The 22,160-nt window shown below is 47.0% G+C and overlaps 1 protein-coding gene across 2 annotated transcripts in view; it reads left to right on the top strand.

Annotated features, from left to right (window-relative positions):
• The first annotated feature begins 4,898 nt into the window (after window positions 1–4,898).
• Window positions 4,899–22,160, top strand: part of PARD3B (par-3 family cell polarity regulator beta) — a 588,896-nt gene continuing 571,634 nt past the window's right edge. For both annotated transcript variants that reach the window (XM_083400643.1, XM_083400642.1), the window contains exon 1: window positions 4,899–6,797. In XM_083400643.1, coding sequence (XP_083256769.1) covers window positions 6,678–6,797 — 120 coding nt within the window. In that variant the 5' untranslated portion in view covers window positions 4,899–6,677. The remainder of the gene's footprint in view (window positions 6,798–22,160) is intronic.

The raw sequence follows: 22,160 nt of genomic DNA, 5'->3' as shown, positions 1-22,160 counted from the left end.
CATTGACATGTGAAGAATATGATTTCACTTTGCCGTAGCTGCAGCTCCAATTACAGAGCTAAAAGGAGAGGTAGCCTGATTAGAAGTTTTGTCAGAATCAAGATGAAACCCACTTCACAATTTTTTGGGATTGCTACAAATTGGCAGAGATAGAAGTTTCAGAGTGATCCCTGATTATCTAGCATCTCCTTTGTACCCCAGGCCACGAACTACTGTCCTCGTTCTAATGAGCTTCATTTGCCTTGGTGACACTAGCACATAGCTAAATCTATTTGATTCTATAGTGTTGTGACATCATTACCCCAATAAAGGGACCCTGATTGACTAGGGTAATCCAACAATGCATGAAAAAAGGCAGGGGGGAGGACGACTGCCGAAGTAGCAAGGGAATCAGATAGGAATGAGTAGCTGCTAAAGGGATTGAGAGCTTTTTCAGAGGATTTTGCTCTTTCGATTTAAAAATTGAACTTGGAGAATAGAATCCTAGGATCTACAAGACTAGATGCAGGGATCTCCACTAAATCATACATGACAGATGGCCATCTAACTTCTGCTTAAAAAGCTCCAGGGAAGGAGAGTTCAACCATCTTTTGTGGGAGTCCATTCCACTGCCAAACAGCTCTTACTGTCAGAAAGTTCTTCCTGGTGTTTATTCGGAATCTCCTTTCTTATAACTTGAAGCCTAGCCTCTGGAGCAGAAGAAAACAAGCCTATAGAATCCTCCACATGACAGCCCTTTAGATCTTTGAAGATGATTTGAAGATGATTTTAATATTTGACTCAACACAAGCTCCTCTGTGCCTCACTTCCAGCAACGGAATATGATGACTAGCAAAGGCCACTTATTCTGGCAGCCTATTTTGGCCAGGCACTATGTGTTCAGACTTCCTTGCTTAATAGCCATGCTGTGGTCTAAACCACTGAGCCTCTTGGGCTTGCTGAAGGTTCGAATCCCCGCGATGTGGTGAGCTCCCATTGCTCTGTCCCAGCTCCTGCCAACCTAGCAGTTTGAAAGAATGCCAGTGCAAGTAGATAAATAGGTACCACTGCGGCGGGAAGGTAAATGGCGTTTCCATGCTCTCCGGGCCTCGTCACGGTCCTCTGTGCACCAGTAGCAGTTTAGTCATGCTGGCCACCTGACCCGGAAAACTGTCTGTGGACAAACGCTGGCTCCCTCGGCCTGAAAGTGAGATGAGCGCCGCAACCCCAAAGTCACCTTTGACTGGACTTAAGCATCCAGGGGTCCTTTACCTTTTTTTTTTACCTTAAGAGCCATGAGTATTTTATTTACATGTACAGTGGTACCTCGGGTTAAGTACTTAATTCGTTCTGGAGGTGCATATTTAACCTGAAACTGTTCTTAACCTGAAACACCACTTTAGCTAATGGGGCCTCCGGCTGCTGCTGCGCTGCCGGAGCACGATTTCTGTTCTCATCCTGAAGCAAAGTTCTTAACCTGAAGCACTATTCTGGGTTAGCGGAGTCTGTAACCTGATGCGTATGTAACCTGAAGCGTATGTAACCTGAGGGACCACTGTAATATATGTAACCTGAACATAGGATGGAGGAGCTCAAAGCATTCACACTTCAGCAGATCTTGTGTCCTCTTAGGTTTCCAGGGGGAACCCAAAGCCCAGCACACTGCAAGACATACCTCTGTTCTCCAGCTTCCAGCATCAGCCAGCTTTTCCTCACAACTCTCCCCTGCACAGCCCCCTTGGCCTAGTGTTCATCATTCTAGGTTCACGTGGCATCCGGAGTGGGAGAAATGCTAGCCCCCACTTCCTGGAAAGCACCATCACTTCCTTGTATCTATTGCAACCTAGCTAAACTTGCCTGACCAGTTCAGCAGCCTCTCCTACCAGATTCTAACCCGCCTTGGATATAGGATGGGACTGTGACATATTACCCAGGTGAACTATACTCGGAGTCGAGAGTGGATTTCATGCTCTTTATTCAGCTCATAGTGGTGAGGAGGAATGGAAGTTCCCCTAGAATGTCTGCTTTATATACATTATTTACACAATGGGCCCCCACATGATTGGCTAATTCTGGGATTCACCTGTAGGCCAATCAGGTTGTGGATTCACTTCCACCTGGAGCTGGATTAGGTGGCTCCTGTGGACCAATCAGACTGCTGCATTCTGGATCCTATTGCTTTAGGACCAATCAGACTGCTGCATTTGAATCCTATTGTTCTAGGGCCAATCAGACTGCTGAATTCTGAATGCTATTGTTCTAGGACCAATCAGACTACTGCATTTTGGAACCTATTCAACTCAGTACATAACACCAGGCAACCCCTTCCCACTCAGCTGAGGTAGATCAATCAGGATCAGGCACTGGCTATGGGGCTACCCAACAAAACCAAGAGGCCAACTAAGAACTGTTGTACAAGCAAAGGCCAGGAAAAGACTGAGACGCTTTCTGCTGCTACAGTCAGATCCACCTCTTCCTCATCATCAGCGGACTACAAGATACACTTGCTCCTGCTCTTTGAATAGACTTCTGACCCTGAAGTTTTGCAGCCAGGATGGCCAATTCGGAATGTCTCACTGGGCCCGTCTTCATCTCTTAGGAACCAGGGTGAAGGGTGGGAGTCTAGACCACGGTGCAATGCAGGGACCCATCTGGGGGGTCTGTATGACTGGGGAGTTGGATTGTTTCTTCAGGTGTGGTAAAAAGGTAAAGGCAAAGAACCCCTGACAGTTAAGACCAGTCGCAGACGACTCTGGGGTTGCAGCGCTCATCTCGCTTTACACGCCAAGGGAGCTGGCATTTGTCCGCAGACAGTTTTTCCAGGTCATGTGGCCAGCATGACTAAGCCACTACTGGCGCAATGGAACACCAAAACCAGAGCAGCGCACGGAAACGCCATTTACCTTCCCGCCGGAGGTACTTATCTACTTGCACCTACTTATCTACTTGCACTTTTGGGTGTGCTTTCGAACTGCTAGGTTGGCAGGAACTGGGACTGAGCAACGGGAGCTCACTCAGTTACAGGGATTCGAACCGCCGACCTTCTGATTGGCAAGCCCAAGAGGCTCAGTGGTTTAGACCACAGCGCCACCCGTGTCCCTTCAGGTGTGGTAGTCATGTTCAATGACTAGTAATGCAATCCTAAACATGCCTACTCAAATGTAAGTCCTATTGAATTCAATCGGTCTTACTCTCAGGCAAGCGGTTAGGATCGCAGCCTTGGTTGGCATCATCATCAGAGTAGCTTCAGAGTGCTGGAAGTGTTTTAATACCTGTTTGTGTCATAGTAGGTAAGAGCAGCATTAAAAAAATAAAACTTATTTGCTTAGGGTTAAAACTTCTGATAGGCCTGGGGAAATAGAAAAGGTATTTGTATGAGATGTGAAAAAAATCACATGAGCACCAAATGAGCCTCTGAAGGAAGAACATCTCACAGGCTAGGCTAGGTGCCACCACCAAGAAGGCTCACATCCTTCTTTCACTTCATACAGTGGAACTACCTACAGCAATGAATTCAGTGAATTCAGCGATCATGTACTTTGGACCCAAACAATGTGGTTTTAAAGGTCAATACCTGCACTTAGAACTGTGCCGGGAAACAAACCCAAAGCCACTTCTGCTGTTTCTAGGAATGAGGAAATGCACCGTACTTCCACATGACCAAGTGTGACCCTGCTTTCTTCCTTACAAAGCAACTGAATAACAATGGTAATGGGAACCTGGTCTATAACAGTGAATGAGACAGTACCCCATCAATCACAGTCTACCCTTGCCTGCCTGCCTTCTTGCTTAAAGCCAGTGAGGAGGTACCTCTGCCTATCTTTGGTTCTGGCTTCATGTTCTGTTTGCCAGCCTACCAGTTCCAATGGGTGCCAAACTATTCTAGGTAACCCTGTGTCTTCGAAGGTTAAGTCGATTACCACCAGAGATAGGGACTGCTCTGTGGTGGCACCCTGGTTGTGGAATACCATCCCAAGAAAGAGAACCTCATCACCAGTCTCATTAACCTTCAAGCAGCAGGCCAAGACAGTGTTAATCTCCTGAGCTTTTAATCATCCATTTTGTTTTGCTGCTATTTTACTCATAGAGATTTTATTGTTTCTATACATTGTTGTTGTTGTCATTCTAAATAGTTGACTGTTAAGTCACATTAAACATTTTAAAGGAAAATAATGTAGGGTGCTAGTTAGTTTGGATGTTGTTGGGGTTTTTTTTAAAAAAAAACTGGGAGTACAGTTATGATTGATGACAGCTTCTATAAACCATATTGCCTTCACAGTGGGATTTATTTCTGAGTAAATGTATTGCATTGCACATCTCTTATGTAGGGCTTGTGCAGAATCCTAGAATGAAACCCTTCCAGCTGCTTACCAACCTTCCTTTTTAAGTGCATTTCTTTCACCCTAAGGAGCGATGGTTGTTCTGAGTAAACAACGCAAAATTGCTCAGTCAAAATGGCCGGAGCACCTATTTGCCAGAATAGCCTTTGCAGTCCCTATGCGTGCTGACTCCAGACTTTTAGTGCCTGGAGGTCTACATTGGGATCTGCTGCCTGTGGATCCCGCTGCCTGAGGCTGTTGCCTCGCCTTGCCTCATGCATGGGCCGGCCCTGCTTATTGCCATGGGAAGTATGCATACTATTGCTACCAGGCCATACTTTGGTCCCACTTAATTGCCACATAAAGGGACGCGGGTGGCGCTGTGGGTTAAACCACAGAGCCTAGGGCTTGCCGATCAGAAGGTCGACGGTTCGAATCCCCGCGACGGGGTGAGCTCCTGTTGCTCGGTCCCTGCTCCTGCCAACCTAGCAGTTCGAAAGCACGTCAAAGTGCAAGTAGATAAATAGGTACTGCTCCGGCAGGAAGATAAACGGTGTTTCCGTGTGCTGCTCTGGTTTGCCAGAAGCGGCTTAGTCATGCTGGCCACATGACCCGGAAGCTGTACGCCGACTCCCTCGGCCAATAAAGCGAGATGAGCACCGCAACCCCAGAGTCGGCCACGACTGGACCTAATGGTCAGGGGTCCCTTTACATTTAATTGCCAAATAAAGACACAGGGTTTGCACAGTCCCACAGCTGGCGAATGTGACGAAGATCACAGAAATCAGGCTAACCTCTCCGAGTCAACTTGGCTGGTTAGCATTGTCTGTTAACAAATAGTAATCTGCACCAAGGAGAAATCTGCAAAGCTAAGCAGGCTCCGGTCCGGTTTCAAATCGGATGGAGTAACTGCGTGTTAAGATTCCTGCCGGGGTTGGACTAGATGACCCTTTCCTCCCTTCCAACTCTATGGAAGAATACACATGCGCTTTCAGAACTGGGATCTGTAAATGCGGAAGATTCCCCCAAGTTTGATTTCCTGCAGTCCGCGCAGCGTCAAAGTCTGCCTGCAACACTTCACATCTGCTCGTGTCTTGGAAGGCAACACTGTATTTAAAAATGTCAACAAAGTTTCGGGGGGAAAAACAAAATCGCAACTTGGTGGGAAGCAGATCAAGCAGTGGATACGTAGTTTCCCTCTGCCTCGCCTCGCCCTGGCCAGAGGACTTGTTGCGGCGGTGCTACGGAGCTTGCATTTAAAACGCTCGCTGCGGGAGGAGGAGGAGCGGGAGGGCGGCCGGCCGGCCCAGGAGGTGTCCGCGGCCCCTTTAAGCTGTTGCCGTTGCTGCGGGAGGAAGCAAAGCACGCGCGCAAACCTTGCGCACCCCCCCACGACCGAGAGCCGTGCCTTCCTTTCCCGGGGTGCCTGGGCGCTGAGCCGCGAGGAGTCGGGTGGAGAGACCCGGGCAGGGCGCGCGGGAAGGGGCGGGTGGGGGAAGGAGAAAAGGAAGGAAGGAAGGAAGGAGGGAAGGAAGGAAGGAAACTCCCCCCCCCCCCGCTGTTCCCAAGCTGCCCTCCCTCCGAGCCCGAGGTGCCTCGCCGCCTTGGCGCGCCTCTTTCCAAGGCTCGGCCTGCGCTTCTTCCCCTGGGGCGCACAGACGCTTCCAATCTCTCCCTTCCGGTTTGGGCCGCCTCCTCCGCCTCTGGGGAAGCAGCCTGTGGGGAAGGCTCGGCGGGGTGGGGGAGCCAAGGGCCGCCCTTTTCCCTCGCCCTCGGGGTCGCCGCCGCTGCGCGCCTTCGCCGCTTCCCAACTCCTTCCGAGCCGCCGCTTGCGTTTGAGCGCGCAGGAGACGGAGGCCGCGCGCTCGCCGCCACCCTCCTCTCTCTTCCCCCTCCGTGGTGCGTGCAGCTGGCTTCCATAGGGCAGACCCAGTCTGCCTCGATCCCTCCTTCCCTTACTCTGCCTCTTTCTCTCCCTCTCCATTGGAGAACTCGCGTGTGACCTTTGTTGCCGTTGCGCTTTGCCTCAGCCTTCAGGGCTGCTTGGCCTGCCTCCATCTCCCGGGCCTGTTTCTCTCCCTCCAGCAGTTCTGGCCCTCTTTCCTTCTCTCTCTCTCTTTTTCTCCCCCTTCCTTAAACACCTGCTGCTCAGAGGAGCTTTTAGTTTTTCTCTCTCTCCACCCCCACCCCATTGCCCCCCAAACAGTGAGGCTTAGGATCTGTTTTAAGAGTTGGAAAGTGAATGTTATTTTGCTCGCAAGGCTGCCCACAGCTCTCTCCTCCCTGCCCTCCCCCCCCCAATCATTTCCTTTTGAAACCCCTCGTTTTTTAAAAACAACAACAGCAACAGGCCTCTAAATAGGTTTTTATTTGGATGAGATGAAAGTGACGGTTTGCTTTGGCAAGACGGGGATTGTGGTTCCCTGTAAAGATGGACAGATCCCGGTTAGAGACTTAACACAGCAGGCTCTCCAGAGATACCTGAGAACCAAAGAAAAGGTAAGGAATGTTCTTTACCTGTAACAAGGCAAGGCAAAGTCGCCTCCTGTGGCTTCTGCCTGCAAAGTGATTGCATGCATCCTTCTGCTGCATGCGTACATATTTTGAGACGGAAGCGCATTTCCAGTTGCTTGAATGGCCTTTTCATGTAGATGGTAGACTGCTGTCAAAAATGACACCACAGCATAAGATGAGCGATGGGATTGTGATGTTCCATGCCAATTTCCCTTCATCAATGTTGCATATAAACATATTGTCTGGTTTCCTTTAAGGGGAAAAAAAACAACTGTTGTGTTTTATGTGTGGCTGAAGTGTTTATAAAGGCAAAACGTTAGTTGCAAATAGCAATGCCAAACTTGTATTTATTTATTAGATTTATATAGCACCATCATAAGATCTCCCTGGGAGCTGATAGGTTGTCCAGCCAGTAGCAGCTCTTGAGTACCAGGAAGACAAGAGGTTGCAAATAATACTCAGAACAGCACTGCCAAATATGTTTGTATGAATTGTTACAATCGGAAGGTTAGACGTACAGCTCTATTTTGTTTACCGCTTCAGCGGGCCTTTATTCTAATTTAAGTGTCCTGGGTTTTGCAGTGCCGCTAACTTCCATGTTAACTATTTTTCTTCTTCGTTTCTGAGCTACTTACCACAGGTGACTAAAGATTCCTAAACTGAAGGGCCATAGACTTGTTAAAGTCTGCATCACTGGACTTGTTTGTCACTTTCTAGCATTCGTTATGATTTTGCCAAGCTGATGGCCAGCAAAACCAACCTCCTTGTGATGAATGACCTTCACCCAGTCTGTAGCATCTAACAGCAATCGCTATGTAGGTCCATCTCCATCCATCTCATTCTGAGTTATCGCGCTGCCCCACATTCCTGGCAACTGCTGGAGGAGAAATGGTGAAGTCGCCAAAAATGGGATGGCTGAGCTCCATGTGCCTTTTAATGTTGTAGGCTGGGTAGAGAGCATTCAGCTGTGGGAAGGTGCTTTGAGTCCACCTTGCAACTGGAGAACATGCTCTGTCCATGTTGTTTTCCTCTTGTCCTTCATGCAAGACTGACTGGCATAGCTGCTGCCTCTGGTTCCTTCTTCTGAAGATCCCAGTATGTTGGATGGTGTGAAAGTGGGTGGGTCAGAGGTAAGCCTCTGTTGTGTCTTGACTCTGTATTTCCTGTAGGAGATGGGTTGGGAATGTGTGGCCCACCAGAGGGTGTTGGACTTGGTATCAGCCCCAACCACCATAGCCAATGACTGGAGTTGTATCATCTAGACAGCTGCTGGTTCCTTGCTCCAGGATGATCTTCAAATTCTGCTCTCTTTCTTAAACAGATAGTTTCATGTTCCACCCGTGTTACTGCTTGTGAACCTTTTCTATTTTTTAAAGTATCTCTTTTGTTCATGGCATGTCTTACACCAAAAGGGATACATTACTATAAGGGAAACAAAATAAAAAAATTCCTTCCAGTAGCACCTTAGAGACCAACTAAATTTGTTACTGGTATGAGCTTTCGTGTGCATGCACACTTCTTCAGATACCAAACTACAGTGGTACCTCGGGATGTGAATGGGACCCGTTCCGGAGCCCCGTTCGCATCCTGAAGCAAATGTAACCTGTGTCTGCGCGTGCACGGGTCACGTTTTGGCACTCCTGCGCATGTGCGTGACGTCATTTTGATGGTCTGTGCATGCGCGCGCAGCGAAACCTGGAAGTAACACGCTCCGTTACCTCCGGGTTGCTGCGGAGCGCATCCCGAATTTGCCTAACCCGAAGCATATTCATCCTGAGGTATGACTGTACAGGGGTCAGCAAACTTTTTCAGCAGGAGCTTGTCGGGGGACCAGACTATGTTTTGAAAAAATAATAATGAACGAATTCCTATGCCCCACAAATAACCCAGAGATGCATTTTAAATAAAAGCACACTTTCCACTCATGTAAAAACACCAGGCAGGCCCCACAAATAACCCAGAGATGCATTTTAAATAAAAGGACACATCCTACTCATGGAAAAACATGCTGATTTCCGGACCGTCCGTGGGCCGGATTTAGAAGCGATTGAGCCGGATCCAGCCCCCAGGCCTTAGTTTGCCTACCTATGCCTTACTACAATGAGTTGCTGGCTCTGATAAATGGAGAACCCTTTTCATTGTTAGTAGAGCGGTGAACATGTATGTCCATTGTGCGGGAAACCAGGGCTTGATTCCCCAATGGCATGTGTTTCTTACTGGACCAGGACTATAGCTCAATGGTAGAATGCATTCTTTATGAGACATGCCAAATCCAGTGCTTGGCAAGGCTGGATGCAGAATTGCATGTTTTAGGTTGGGGAAATCCATCAGCTCAATGATAGGCAATATCTACGGTATGTTGAGAATATAGGGCTAGATATATCGGAAAGCTTTGTATGTTCATCTTATAGCCATACTTAAAGTAGAAGCATCACACTAATTGAAAACAAACCATTGAGTAGCAAAAAACCCCCCAATAACTTGTACATGAACAGTTCGGAGATTCATGAGGTTTGATGGTTGATTTTGGCCTTCCATCTGGTCTTCCGCATGATAATAAAGTTTCCTGCCTTGATTTTTGCCATGAAACAACTGTAAACACAAATCGCCCCTCCCAGTCCTCTCCCCCCTCCACCATAATGGGTGGTCGCTATTTCAGATTGTTTATTGAGCTGCTAAACATACGTTATACTCTGCTGTGTTAAATATGGGTATAATAAAGAAGGTAAAGCAGTAGGGCATAAAGGGAGTGGTGTATTTGGTAAACAGTGGTGATGGTGTGCATATTTACTTCTAGATCAGGGCGGTCCAACTTTTTATATCAAATGGGTACTTCAACATAGAACCCGCTGGCTGCATACTGCTGTGTTGTGCAGGGTCAGGCCAAATTTTAATGCTCCTTTCCAGCCCTCGTTCTGCTTTCCCAAAGCTGGGTAAGTCATGCACTGGGCTTACTTGGGAAGTAAGTACTTTGGTAGTAAGTACTTACTTTGGGAAGGGACACGGGTGGCGCTGTGGGTTAAACCACAGAGCCTAGGACTTGCCGATCAGAAGGTCGGTGGTTCGAATCCCCGCGACGGGGTGAGCTCCCATTGCTCAGTCTCTGCTCCTGCCAACCTAGCAGTTTGAAAGCACGCCAGAGCAAGTAGATAAATAGATAATAAATAGGCGGGAAGGTAAACGGCTTTTCCGTGCAATGCTCTGGTTCACCAGAAGCGGCTTAGTCATGCTGGCCACATGACCCGGAAGCTGTACGCCGGCTCCCTCGGCCAATAAAACGAGATGAGCTCCGCAACCCCAGAGTCGGTCACGACTGGACCTGATGGTCAGGGGTCCCTTTACCCTTACCTTACTTACTTTGGGAAGGTGTTGTAAAGCTCTGGCAGAGCCCTAGAGCAGGCTTCCTCAACCTCTGCCCTCCAGATGTTTTGAGACTACAATTCCGATCATCCCTGAGCACTGGTCCTGCTAGCTAGGGATCATGGGAGCTGTAGGTCAAAAACATCTGGAGGGCCGAGTTTGAGGAAGCCTGCCCTAGAGCACTCCTGCCTCCTGGGAAGGACGTGGGAGGACTCTAGGACCCTGTCAGATGTTTTTGAGGGCCCTGAAGAAAGGCCTTGGAGGGCCACCTGTGGTCATTGGACCAGCCTGCCTTAGATGCCCCTCAGAGTCCTTGATTCTCAAATTAATGTGTGTTTGGGCCAGTGTGGTCTTTTCCAAGCTTCTACAAATGCTTGATCAGTGCTTTTTTCGTTCTCTTTTAAAAACAAGCACATGCTGATGATGTAAATCAGGTACTCTGCAAGTGTTTCATTTTTATTGCTCTGTTAACACCATAAACCCTAGACACCTGTGTGCCGTGTGATTGATTTAGAAGAGAGCTGATTACAGACACATTTCCCTTCTTGATAAAGCTGCTTCACAAGCTGAGTATTCTTTCATCCACAAGATGCAACATCAGTGTAGGTGGTTGAGAAAGAGCCCTAGGAAACACTTCTAAGTTTTTTCTTCTTCCGTTGACAAGGAAATACCTTGTATTTTATGCTGATTACAATGCATTACAATTTGCGCACCAGGTATGAATTATTTGCGTATGAAACAATGTATTGTAATCACTGTGCCTATGTTCTGAGTTCCGAAAGATATACCATAATCTCTTTCAGAACTTACCTTAGCGTTCCAGATTTGGTGATGTGTTTAAAGTTTTGCATGAACCACCTATGAAAGAAATAGGGGGCTTGGAATAGGGGCCCGTGATAAATGTAACTCTGTGACCAAAGTCCAGGAAATTACCGAATTTTTTTCTCTATAAGACTCACTTTTTCCCTCCTAAAATGTAAGGGGAAATTTGTGTGCGTCTTATGGAGCGAATGCAGGCTGCACAGCTATCCCAGAAGCCAGAACTGCAAGAGGGTTTGCTGCCCAGCGATCCTTCTTGTTGTTCTGGCTTCTGAGATTCAGAATATTTTTTCTCTCGTTTTCCTCCTCCAAAACCATAAGGTCTGGTGTGTCTTATAGAGCGAAAAATACGGTAATTCTAGAGCAGGCATGTCCAACAGATCGATTGTGATCCACGAAAAAACCCCGTACTCTGGCTCCCTAAAAAAGCTCAACAACTCTGGTCCATTCTCCAAAGACAATGGGTAGATCACTGTCTGTTGGTTTTTTTAAATATATACTGTGAGTAGATCGCTGTCTCTTGGGAGTTGGATGTGCCTGTTCTGGAGGAGTGGTGGGGACCTATGGCCCTTCAGATGTCTTGGGCTATAGCATCCATCAGGATGGCATCTCGATTGTCGTACTGAAGCAACGAACGTGAGCTGGTACCCTCTTAGAGTAAATAAGGATCAGGCAGACTCAGCAAATGGAGAATTAGAAGGTGAAGTTTATTGCCAGGCAATAAGGACCCAGTTGGAATCTCTTCCGAAAGGAACTGGGACCCCGATTGACAGAAATCCAGAGGTCTTTATACCTGAACAGATCACAGCAAATCATAGATCATGAGACAACCACGAGGCAGTCACGATATCACCAGCAAAATTAGCCAATTAGCAAGCTCCTTGCCATGCTTCCAGCTCCTGGTCAAGCACAGAGTTCTAGTTCTGCTTTCCGTTGCTTGCAGTGACGCTCTGTCTAACCTCTCCCCTAGTTATGACAGAACAGGGAGTTTGGAGATTTTGTGGTTTTGCTCTTCCTGTTCTGTGGATTAATTTAGCCTGTATCTGAGGGGATTTTGTACCAGAATCTCTGATTCACGTCTTCCCCTTGTCCAGGGTACATGGATGTTTGTAGGGGAAAGGTCGGCTCCTAATTTTGCTGTTTCAAGCAGTATGCAGTTAGCTAAGGCACAGCTTCCCTTTGATTCAAAATGGATTATAAAATATTGTAAGCCCTGGTTATGTGTGAGCATATATGAATATATTGATTACTGATAACTGATTATATGGATAGCATAGGGGTAGCCCTTCTTCCTTGCCTCAGTACTGATTGCAAATATGTGTATCCGCTTCACAAGAATCTGGGATGCAGTCTGAGTTATGTGTGGGAAGTTCCATTCAATTAAATGTTCCTCTTAAGCAATGCTTTCAGGGGAGGAAAGATGAAGATTCAGCTTCTCCTGTCTTTGATAAATGTTTGAGTTATTAGTGTATAGCATCCAAAGTGCCTGGTTATTTATCTAAGCCTAAATTGTCACCGTTAATTACGATGGTAAAACAAACAGTCAAACTTCCTCGTAAGTTTGTTTCACGAGGGAGCAAGAAGTTAGGGAATCCAAAACAAACATTCCAGAGACCTGAAAAATTCAGGTCAAACTTATTGCGAGAGATTCTCAAAAAAAAAATACCCCTGCATTGTTCGCTATAATACAGATGGGGTGTTCTTCTCTTGTACTATCCACATGGAGACAAATTCTGAAACAGAAAATACAATATTAAAATGAAGCCTCCTGTCCGGTTTAAGGAGGCATAGGAAAGTGAATAGTTACTACTAGTTAGGAGCCATAATCTCAGCTAAGAGTTTTTGAATGGTGAGCCAGATCTACATACAGTGGTACCTCGGGTTACATACGCTTCAGGTTACAGACTCCACTAACCCAGAAATAGTACCTCGGGTTAAGAACTTTGCTTCAGGATGAGAATAGAAATCGTGCTGTGGTGGCGCGGCGGCAGCAGGAGGCCCCATTAGCTAAAGTGGTGCTTCAGGTTAAGAACAGTTTCAGGTTAAGAACGGACCTCCAGAATGAATTAAGTACTTAACCCGAGGTACGACTATACTAAATTGAAATGGGTGAATTGATAGTTTGAACTCTTGGTGTATACGAATGTATACACCAAGCTGTATCTAGCTAGGAAAGGACCATTTGCAAGTAAAAACTATATGGGCAGTGTGAGGAGAGTCAGTCAGTGAGTCGGTCAGTCAGTCAGTGTGGGTCAGTCAGTGTGTCAGAGAGAGAGAGTGTTAGAGAGAGATTGTGTATTTAGATAAGGTTGCTGCTAAGAGCAGCTGCAGACACTCAGTGCAGTTTAGCATTCATTTATGCTTAGGCTCATTTAGCTCTGTATATAGTTGTATAATAGTTGTAGATAGAATAAAGAAGATATTCTACAGAGCTGCTCTCCGAGTTGTTTATATACTCTGCTAGACTCTGCTGTACTCTGCTGTGCGACGACTGTCTACTTGTGGAAGTGAATCCGGTGCTCACAACTCTAAGCTGTGAGTCCACAGCACTTTGACCTGTTCCTGTGCAGAAGGTGGTCTCTGGAAGTGCTACCCAGCTCGCCTAGCCCAGTCGGGGCTGAAGTGGATGAGTCCAGTTAGTGGCACTGGCTCAAGGGCGATGCTGACACAGTGTTGTGCTCTAGCTACCTGTAGAGACAAATATTAGGTCATTCAGGGGCACAATGCTCACTAGCAGCCTTCCTTACATAGTCAAGATATGGTCTGCAAGCCAAAGTGTTGTGTGCGCTGATCTGTTCACTTTTATGGTCTTGACCTTCCTGAATCTCTCAGGGCCCTTTGGACTGGCACTCACAAGGGAGTTCTGGAAGTTAATATTATGCCCCCTTTTAAATGATTTATAGCAGGGAAATAAATAATAATAATAAATTTATTATTTTTACCCTGCCCATCTGGCTAGGTTTCCCCAACCACTTTGGGCAGCCTACAGCACATACAAAATGGCAAAACATTAGATATTAAAAATTTCCCGAAACAGGGTTGCCTCCTTCAGGTGTCTTCTAAAAGTCAGATACCCCATTCAGGACCAGGGAGTCCCCCACACCTGCCCGCCCCCTGTCCCACAAAACCAGTAGGAAAGGAAAAAGCATTAAAAGGTCATTGGATGGGCAACATTTTTGAAGACGTTGCTTTACTGAAATTGTTTATAAAAGCCAAAGTACTATTATTATTTTTAATTGGGGACTGTAGGATAAACAACACATACTCTGAATTATGTATGTGAACAAATCATACAGTTATTTATAGAAGTCTTGTTTAAGCTTGTATTATCTCCTTGCTGCCTACTTCTTTACACTTGTATAATGTATATTTTTGCATAGTATTTATGTGACTATGAAATATTACTGCAACCAACCACAAGTGCTCTCCTCTAGCACATATTGTGTGCGCATGTACATGGATGGTACGTTTGATATGGATCCCGGCCAATAACTTGTTTTCACAAACTGCATGGTGAGGTGGGCTGGAGAAGACGTTGCCCCTACTGCCCACACCTCCCTTAGGTAGGCTTCCTTGATGCTTGCGAGAGACCAAAACAGAAAACAAAACCAATCTGCCATTATCTCTTCTCAAGTGATAGTCACAATTTGGAAACATAACGCTGCCAAACCTGGAGGAGACTGGTTATATTTAGCCCGTCTTTCCAGACTTCGTCAAAACAGAGTGCCTTTGTAAGTCTGATAGCCTTGTTTCTAACAGGGTTATTATTTTTTAAAAAACATTGCTGAAAAGTGAAGTTTTCTCATCACTGCCCTGTAATAATTCTAGTCTCAAAAGAGCATCTGCAATGCTGGTGCTTTATGAAGTTCTTTATGCACAGGTATATGTGCATGACGGTGTGATAGCTCAGTTGCTGGAGCATGGAGACTCTTAATCTCACGGTCAGGGCCGTCTTAAGCATATCCAGCGCCGTGGTGCAAAGATCCCTCCGGCGTCCCACACCCCATTTCCTAGAGTTGTCAACCTTTTCCCAAGCTTCTGTGGGGATCGCTCTCTTCCAACCACAGAGCTTAGGGCTTGCCGATCAGAAGGTCGGCGGTTTGAATCCCCATTTCAGAGTGAGCTCCCGTTGTTCGGTCCCTGCTCCTGCCAACCTAGCAGTTCGAAAGCACGTCAAAGTGCAAGTAGATAAGTAGGCACCGCTCCGGTGGGAAGGTAAACGGCGTTTCCCTGCGCTGCTCTGGTTCGCCAGAAGCAGCTTAGTCATGTTGGCCACATGATCCGGAAGCTGTACGCCGGCTCCCTCGGCCAATAAAGTGAGCTGAGCACTGCAACCCCAGAGTCGTCTGCGACTGGACTTAGCGGTCAGGGGTCCCTTCACTTTTATCTTACAGTCCCCTAAACGAAAGACTGAGTTGCCATTTTTGGGCCAGATGCCTCAGAAGTCAAATTTGTAATATGACTTTTGGGTTCCTGAAATTCATTCCGATTGTGCAGATGAAATATAGCTGATAGAATTCTACAGGATGTGTAGCTCGTGTGTGAAAGCAGTCAAGATCCAAGGATCTGCAAGCATGGTGGAGATGTCAGGCGCCATCCTGACACCTGGACATCTTGCTTTCCACATGCTTGGTTGATTATCGAAAGTTGTCGATAATGGATAAATACCGTATTTTTCGCTCTATATGACACACTTTTTGCCATGACAAAAATTAATGGGAAATGTGTGTGCATCCCATGGAGTGAATTCAGGCTCCTTGGTTTCAGCGATAGCAACGCGAAGCCTCCGAAGCGTAGAGGGAGCGCTCCCTCCTCGCTCCTGAGGCTTCGGGTTGCCTTCACTGAAGCCTGGAGAGCGAGAGGGGTCAGTGAACAGCGACCCCTCTCACTCTCCAGGCTTCCAAGGTAGCTGCCTGAAGCCTCCAGAGCGCAGGGGGAACTCTGCGTATTCTTCGGAGCCCAGACAAAGTTGACCTCCTGTTTTTCCTTTGTCTGTTTCGAATTAGGTCCAAATCCGCTCTTTTTTTATCCTTTTTTGAAGTTGCCAATTCGATTTCTTAAATTTGGAAAGCCGCTCACTCCGGTGGGTAGGCTCGGGGCTTCACTCCTTGAGGCTGGCAATGGCGTCCCGCTGTCGGCCCTTCTACACCGCCGCTCTCGTCTCCTCTTAAAGAGGATACTTGGCAGCTCGGAGAATCGCTCTTTTGACAGCGCTGGGATCCTGATCCACTGAATCTCCTTTCAGTGGGTTTTGGGGGGCTACGGCGCCCTTATAACACCCCCTTTTTGCCTCTTTGGAGCCAATCACCCTCTCCCGAGGGAAACTCACCTGCTTCCACCTCGCAATCCGACCGGAACTCCCGCTGCGCTCCAAAGGCTTCGGGTGAACGCACCTTGACCGCACAGAAAGCACCTTGTTTTAGAGGGGGAGAACAAGAAAAAAAATTCTCCCCCCCTCTGCGCAGCGCCCCTTCAGCAAAGCGACAGGAGAAATGGAAGGGGCTCCATTTCTCCTGCCGCTTCACTGAAGGGGCGCTGAGCAGAGAGGGGGAGAATTTTTTCCCCTTGTTCTCCCCCTCTAAACAAGGTGCGTCCTATGGTTGGGTGCGTCCTATAGAGCGAAAAATATGCTAACAAAAAAGTTCAATCACAAGGATGTAAACTGGTGTGGTGCCACACATCAACCCTGTGGGGACTATATCTTTCCTGTGACTAGAAAAAAAAAAAAAATTCTTCGGAGCCCTTATCTCTAGTAGTCTGATCTCAAAACTATCAGAAATCCTGTATTCATGGTTTGGTGTTTTGTTTTGGTTTTTTTTTTAAAAAAAAGAAATTAGAGTTGCTCTACAACCTGTAATCCAATTAGAGAAACGTCACACACCCAGCAGAGTTAATGCTGCGTGAATGTAGTTTGTAAGTGATTTTGTAAGCGTTTAAAAGAAAATAAGATGATTAGCAGTAGTTAACATGGATTTTTCCCCCAAAAAATAAATGCCCAAACAACCTAGTTTTCTTTTCTTTCTTTTTGGCAGAGTAACTTTTCCCCAGTGGGAATACAAATCAGCTAACTGTTATCAACCAGCAGAAGTTAGCAGGTTGTCCCTGACTCCCCCCTAGGTGTAACCCTGAGGTGTAACCCTGAGGACCCTTTACAGTGGTGCCTCGCAAAATGAAATTAATTCGTTCCGTGAGTTTTTTCGTTATGAGAGTTTTTTCGTCTTGCAAAGCACCACTGCATTTAAACACTGACAACGGCGGGGAGGGGCGGGGAGAAGCAGGACAGCTGCCGCAGCCGGTACCTCAGACTCACCCGCGCGTTGTGGCCACCGTGCAACGCGGCTGCTGGAGGGCGGCGGGGCTCAGGAGCGCGACTCCAGGGAGAGAGAGGCGCTGGCGGCAACGGGTCTCTAAGGGGAGCGCGTGAGGGGGGTGGGCAGCAGCGCGAGGCACTAACCGTCAGCGGGAAGGTGGGAGGGAACCGGAGGAGCGGGGAAGCGAGCGTGCGTGCAGTGCCCGTCGCCATGACACGAGAGGCAGGGCTGTTTCGTCTAGCCAAGCAAGCCCTTAGGAAAATCCGTCTTGCGAAGCACCTCAGAAAACGAAAAACTCTTTCGTCTTGCGAGTTTTTCATCTTCCGAGGCATTCGTCTTGCGGGGTACCACTGTAATTACGTATAAAGAAGTAGGACTTAGAACTGCAACTGTTCAGTGAGGTTTTCTGCTTAGAGGGCTTCTGGGTGTTTGCCTTTGCCTCTTGGGATTTCCTGTGGGAATTTAGTCTCAAGAATTTAGTCCTTGCCGGAGACAAAACTTGCTGCTGGTATTGGAAGAGAAGGAATAACTGAGCATCAGGACTAGTTCAGTAAAACTATGCTTTTGCTTCTAATGGTGTCATTTCCTATTCTGGGCCTCCAGTAGATTGATGGATAATGCAAATATCTTTACAGGCGACTCCCCACTTACGCAGGTGTTATGTTACTTCCCGGCGTCCTGTGCGCATGAGTGAAATGCACATACGCGGGGAGCACCCTAGAGAATTGGCGTGGCCCATGAAGATACCCTCCCCACAGCTGGAGGTGCAGTAGGGCTTTGGCTGCTCAGCTTCCCCATCGAGCAGCTGATGCACAGGTTAGTGTGGCAGCAGTAACTGCTTTCCCCCATGCCAGCTGTTAGGCGGGGAGGCTGAGCAGCCAAAACAAAGCTCCGCTGTGCCTCTGGTCTCTTCAGCACCCTCTTTGGACTCTGGGAGGGTCTTTCTGCAAGCCAGAAGGACTTTCCAGCTCTCTCCTGCTGCTTCTGTTTTCCTGGTGCCATGTGTGTGCATTGTCGCACACCAGTCGATCATGTGCAAGAGGGGAGTTGCCTGTACTTGACTTTGTTGTTGTTGTTGTTGTTTAGTCATTTAGTCGTGTCCGAATCTCAGTGACCCATGGATGAGAGCACGCCCGGCACTCCTGTCTTCCACTGCCTCCCACAGTTTGGTCAGACTCATGCTGGTAGCTTCGAGAACACTGTCCAACCATCTCCTCCTCTGGCGTCCCCTTCTCCTTGTGCCCTCCATCTTTCCCAACATCAGGGTCTTTTCCAGGGAGTCTTCTCTTCTCATGAGGTGGCCAAAGTCTTGGAGCCTCAGCTTCAGGATCTGTCCTTCCAGTGAGCACTCAGGGCTGATTTCCTTAAGAATGGATGCGTTTGATCTTCTTGCAGTCCACGGGACTCTCAAGAGTCTCCTCCAGCACCATAATTCAATAGCATCAATTCTTCGGCAATCAGCCTTCTTTAAGGTCCAGCTCTCATTTCCAGCTCTCACTTCCATACATCACTAGTACTTGACTTAGTTGCCTCTAAATCTGCTTCCACACTGGCTTGTAGACTGAATCCTGAGGAAGGTAAGGGAAAGAACACAAGTAAAGTTAGATTAGCACAAAAAGTTAATTAATGAGACAGGTGAGATGGTGCGGCTTGGCAGCGTCCGAAACTCCCATTGTTCTATGCACATTTTGCGGCAGGGGATTTCATGAATGCAAGCAGTTTCTGAGCTCTGGGCACAGTACTGCACCGAAGATTTCAGATTAAAACTGCAGAGTGGAAGGAAAGGAGGACCATTTTCTGCCTACCTACTGCCAGCTACTCTCTGAAGACTGGAGAAGAGACCCTCTTAAGAATATTAGGGGAGTGGGCTGGGGAAGGACTAGACCATGTGAAAATTGAACGTAATATTTTAGCTGCAGTTCATTCATTTTTCAGCTTTGTATTCTTCGTTATTAAAAGAAGTGTGCCTGGACATTCTGTTGTTGCGCCCATAACCTCGGTTTAAGGTGCCATTTAGCTCCTAACTTTCATATCTCAGTTTCTAACACCTGGGCCATATAATTCTAACCTATTTTATGTATGAACCCTGCCCAGCGTCATAACTATGCTTGGTTACTGCCAGCAAGCTACAATCTGAAGCTATGGTTTGGTGTAGGCTTATGAATCTCGGCTTGCCATTATGTTTGAATCCTGCACCCTTTCTGGTTTGTCTTCCCCGTTCCCACTCTGCCGGTGCTCCTCAAGCTACAAAGGTGTTAGACAAGAACAACTGGAAGCAAATAGAGACTCTGGGGAAACAAACCATGGTTTGTTTCAAAATCCGCGGGACAAATTTTGGCTAACTTGTGGTTATTAAATGCACCGTGGCTTAGCGTAATGTGTGAACCAGGGACTGAATTTGGAGAAACTGAACATAAAGGACTTGGATAGTTAGAGCATTTTGCTGCAAAAAAGAAGTGAATTAGACTAAATGAGAATATTTCTGAAAATACAGTGGTACCTCGGGTTACATATGCTTCAGGTTCCATACGCTTCAGGTTACAGACTCCGCTAACCCAGAAATAGTGCTTCAGATTAAGAGCTTTGCTTCAGGATGAGAACAGAAATCGTGCAGCGGCAGCAGGAGGCCCCATCAGCTAAAGTGGTGCTTCAGGTTAAGAACAGTTTCATGTTAAGTACCGACCTCCGGAATGAATTAAGTACTTAACCCGAGGTACCACTGTATTCTAACAATTAGGTGCAGCTGGAGGGCAGGTACAGTACAATTCTATACAGTGGTACCTCGGGTTACATACACTTCAGGTTACAGACGCTTTAGGCTACAGACTCCGCTAACCCAGAAATATTACCTTGGATTAAGAACATTGCTTCAGGATGAGAACAGAAATCGTGCTCCGGCAGAGCGGCAGCAGCAGGAGGCCCCATTAGCTTCAGGATAAGAACAGTTTCAGGTTAAGTACGGACCTCCGGAACGAATTAAATACTTAACCCGAGGTACCACTGTACTGCAGCTGACTTCCCCTGACCATTTCCATTGTTGACCAAAGGAATGGATGGTGGTGATCGTCCTATTCCTGCTGCTATTGGGGTGCGGAGGTTAAATCACCAAATGAGATGTATATTCTATGCTACCCACATGTTTGCTGCAATATCACCCTCTTTCCCAGGTTGAACATAGAATCATAGAATCATAGAGTTGGAAGAGACCACAAGGGCCATCGAGTCCAACCCCCTGCCAAGCAGGAAACACCATCAGAGCACTCCTGACATATGGTTGTCAAGCCTCTGCTTAAAGACCTCCAAAGAAGGAGACTCCACCACACTCCTTGGCAGCAAATTCCACTGTCGAACAGCTCTTACTATCAGGAAGTTCTTCCTAATGTTTAGGTGGAATCTTCTTTCTTGTAGTTTGGATCCATTGCTCTGTGTCCGCTTCTCTGGAGCTGCAGAAAACAACCTTTCTCCCTCCTCTATGTGACATCCTTTTATATATTTGAACATGGCTATCATATCAACCCTGATGTTGGGAAAGATGGAGGGCACAAGGAGAAGAGGACGACAGAGGACGAGATGGTTAGACAGTGTTCTCGAAGCTACAAACATGAATCTGACCAAACTGCGGGTGGCAGTGGAAGACAGAAGTGCCTGGCGGGCTCTGGTCCATGGGGTCACGAAGAGTCAGACACAACTGAACGACTAAACAAAAACAACCTTGGAATAGTTTGATTCTAACCATGGGTTTCAGCCTTTAGGCAAATAGCACATGCACATTAAATATTGCTGTTCAATATTCATTTGAAGTGCCAAGGTGAATTAAACTAAGTAGGTATTTTCAAATGTCTCCTCTTTTAAGGTCCGTATAGTAAAAGCTATGGTTTTCCCAGTAGTGATGTATGGAAGTGAGAGCTGGACCATAAGGAAGGCTGATCGCCGAAGAATTGACGCTTTTGAATTATGGTGCTGGAGGAGACTCTTGAGAGTCCCATGGACTGCAAGAAGATCAAACGCATCCATTCTTAAGGAAATCAGCCCAGAGTGCTCACTGGAAGGACAGATCCTGAAGCTGAGGCTCCAATACTTTGGCCACCTCATGAGAAGAGAAGACTCCCTGGAAAAGACCCTGATGTTGGAAAAGATGGAGGGCACAAGGAGAAGAGGACGACAGAGGACGAGATGGTTAGACAGTGTTCTCGAAGCTACAAACATGAATCTGACCAAACTGCGGGTGGCAGTGGAAGACAGAAGTGCCTGGCGTGCTCTGGTCCATGGGGTCACGAAGAGTCGGACACGACTGAACGACTAAACAACAACAACAATCATATCACCCCTTAACCTCCTCTTCTCCAGGCTAAACATGCCCAGCTCCCTTAGCCGTTCCTCATAAGGCATTGTTTCCAGGCCTTTGACCATTTTGGTTGCCCTCCTCTGGACACGTTCCAGTTTGTTAGTGTCCTTCTTGAACTTAAGCAGAGCCACTTATATGGGGTCTTTCAACAAACTAGAGGTGTGGAAGATGGCAGGAGTCAGGACACACAAGATGTTAATTCTGTGCTAAATTCTGGGTTAGTTTTCTGGTTACTTTGACCTCTGGTTGGTCTTGGACATTGTTTCCCCACGATTAGGCATTTCTTTTTAAGAAGCAAAAAGCAGTGTGGTATATTGTATTTGTTAAGAGAGGAAAGTGAAATTAATTCTTGTAACAACCAGGGTTGGTCTATACTGATTTCCTTCAGCTGTGTTTCCATGCTTGGATGAAGACAGTTATTTCTAATTTTCCCAGTGAGTAGGATTATCTGTGTTCTTGTAGCATGAGAAACTGTAGGTGGAGTTTTCAGATGCAACTTATTCAGACATGTTC

The sequence above is a fragment of the Podarcis tiliguerta genome (assembly GCF_965153285.1).
Source record: "Podarcis tiliguerta genome assembly, chromosome: 1".
In the NCBI taxonomy this organism is placed as follows: Eukaryota; Metazoa; Chordata; class Lepidosauria; order Squamata; family Lacertidae; genus Podarcis; species Podarcis tiliguerta.
This window is presented reverse-complemented; position numbering and strand designations above follow the sequence as displayed.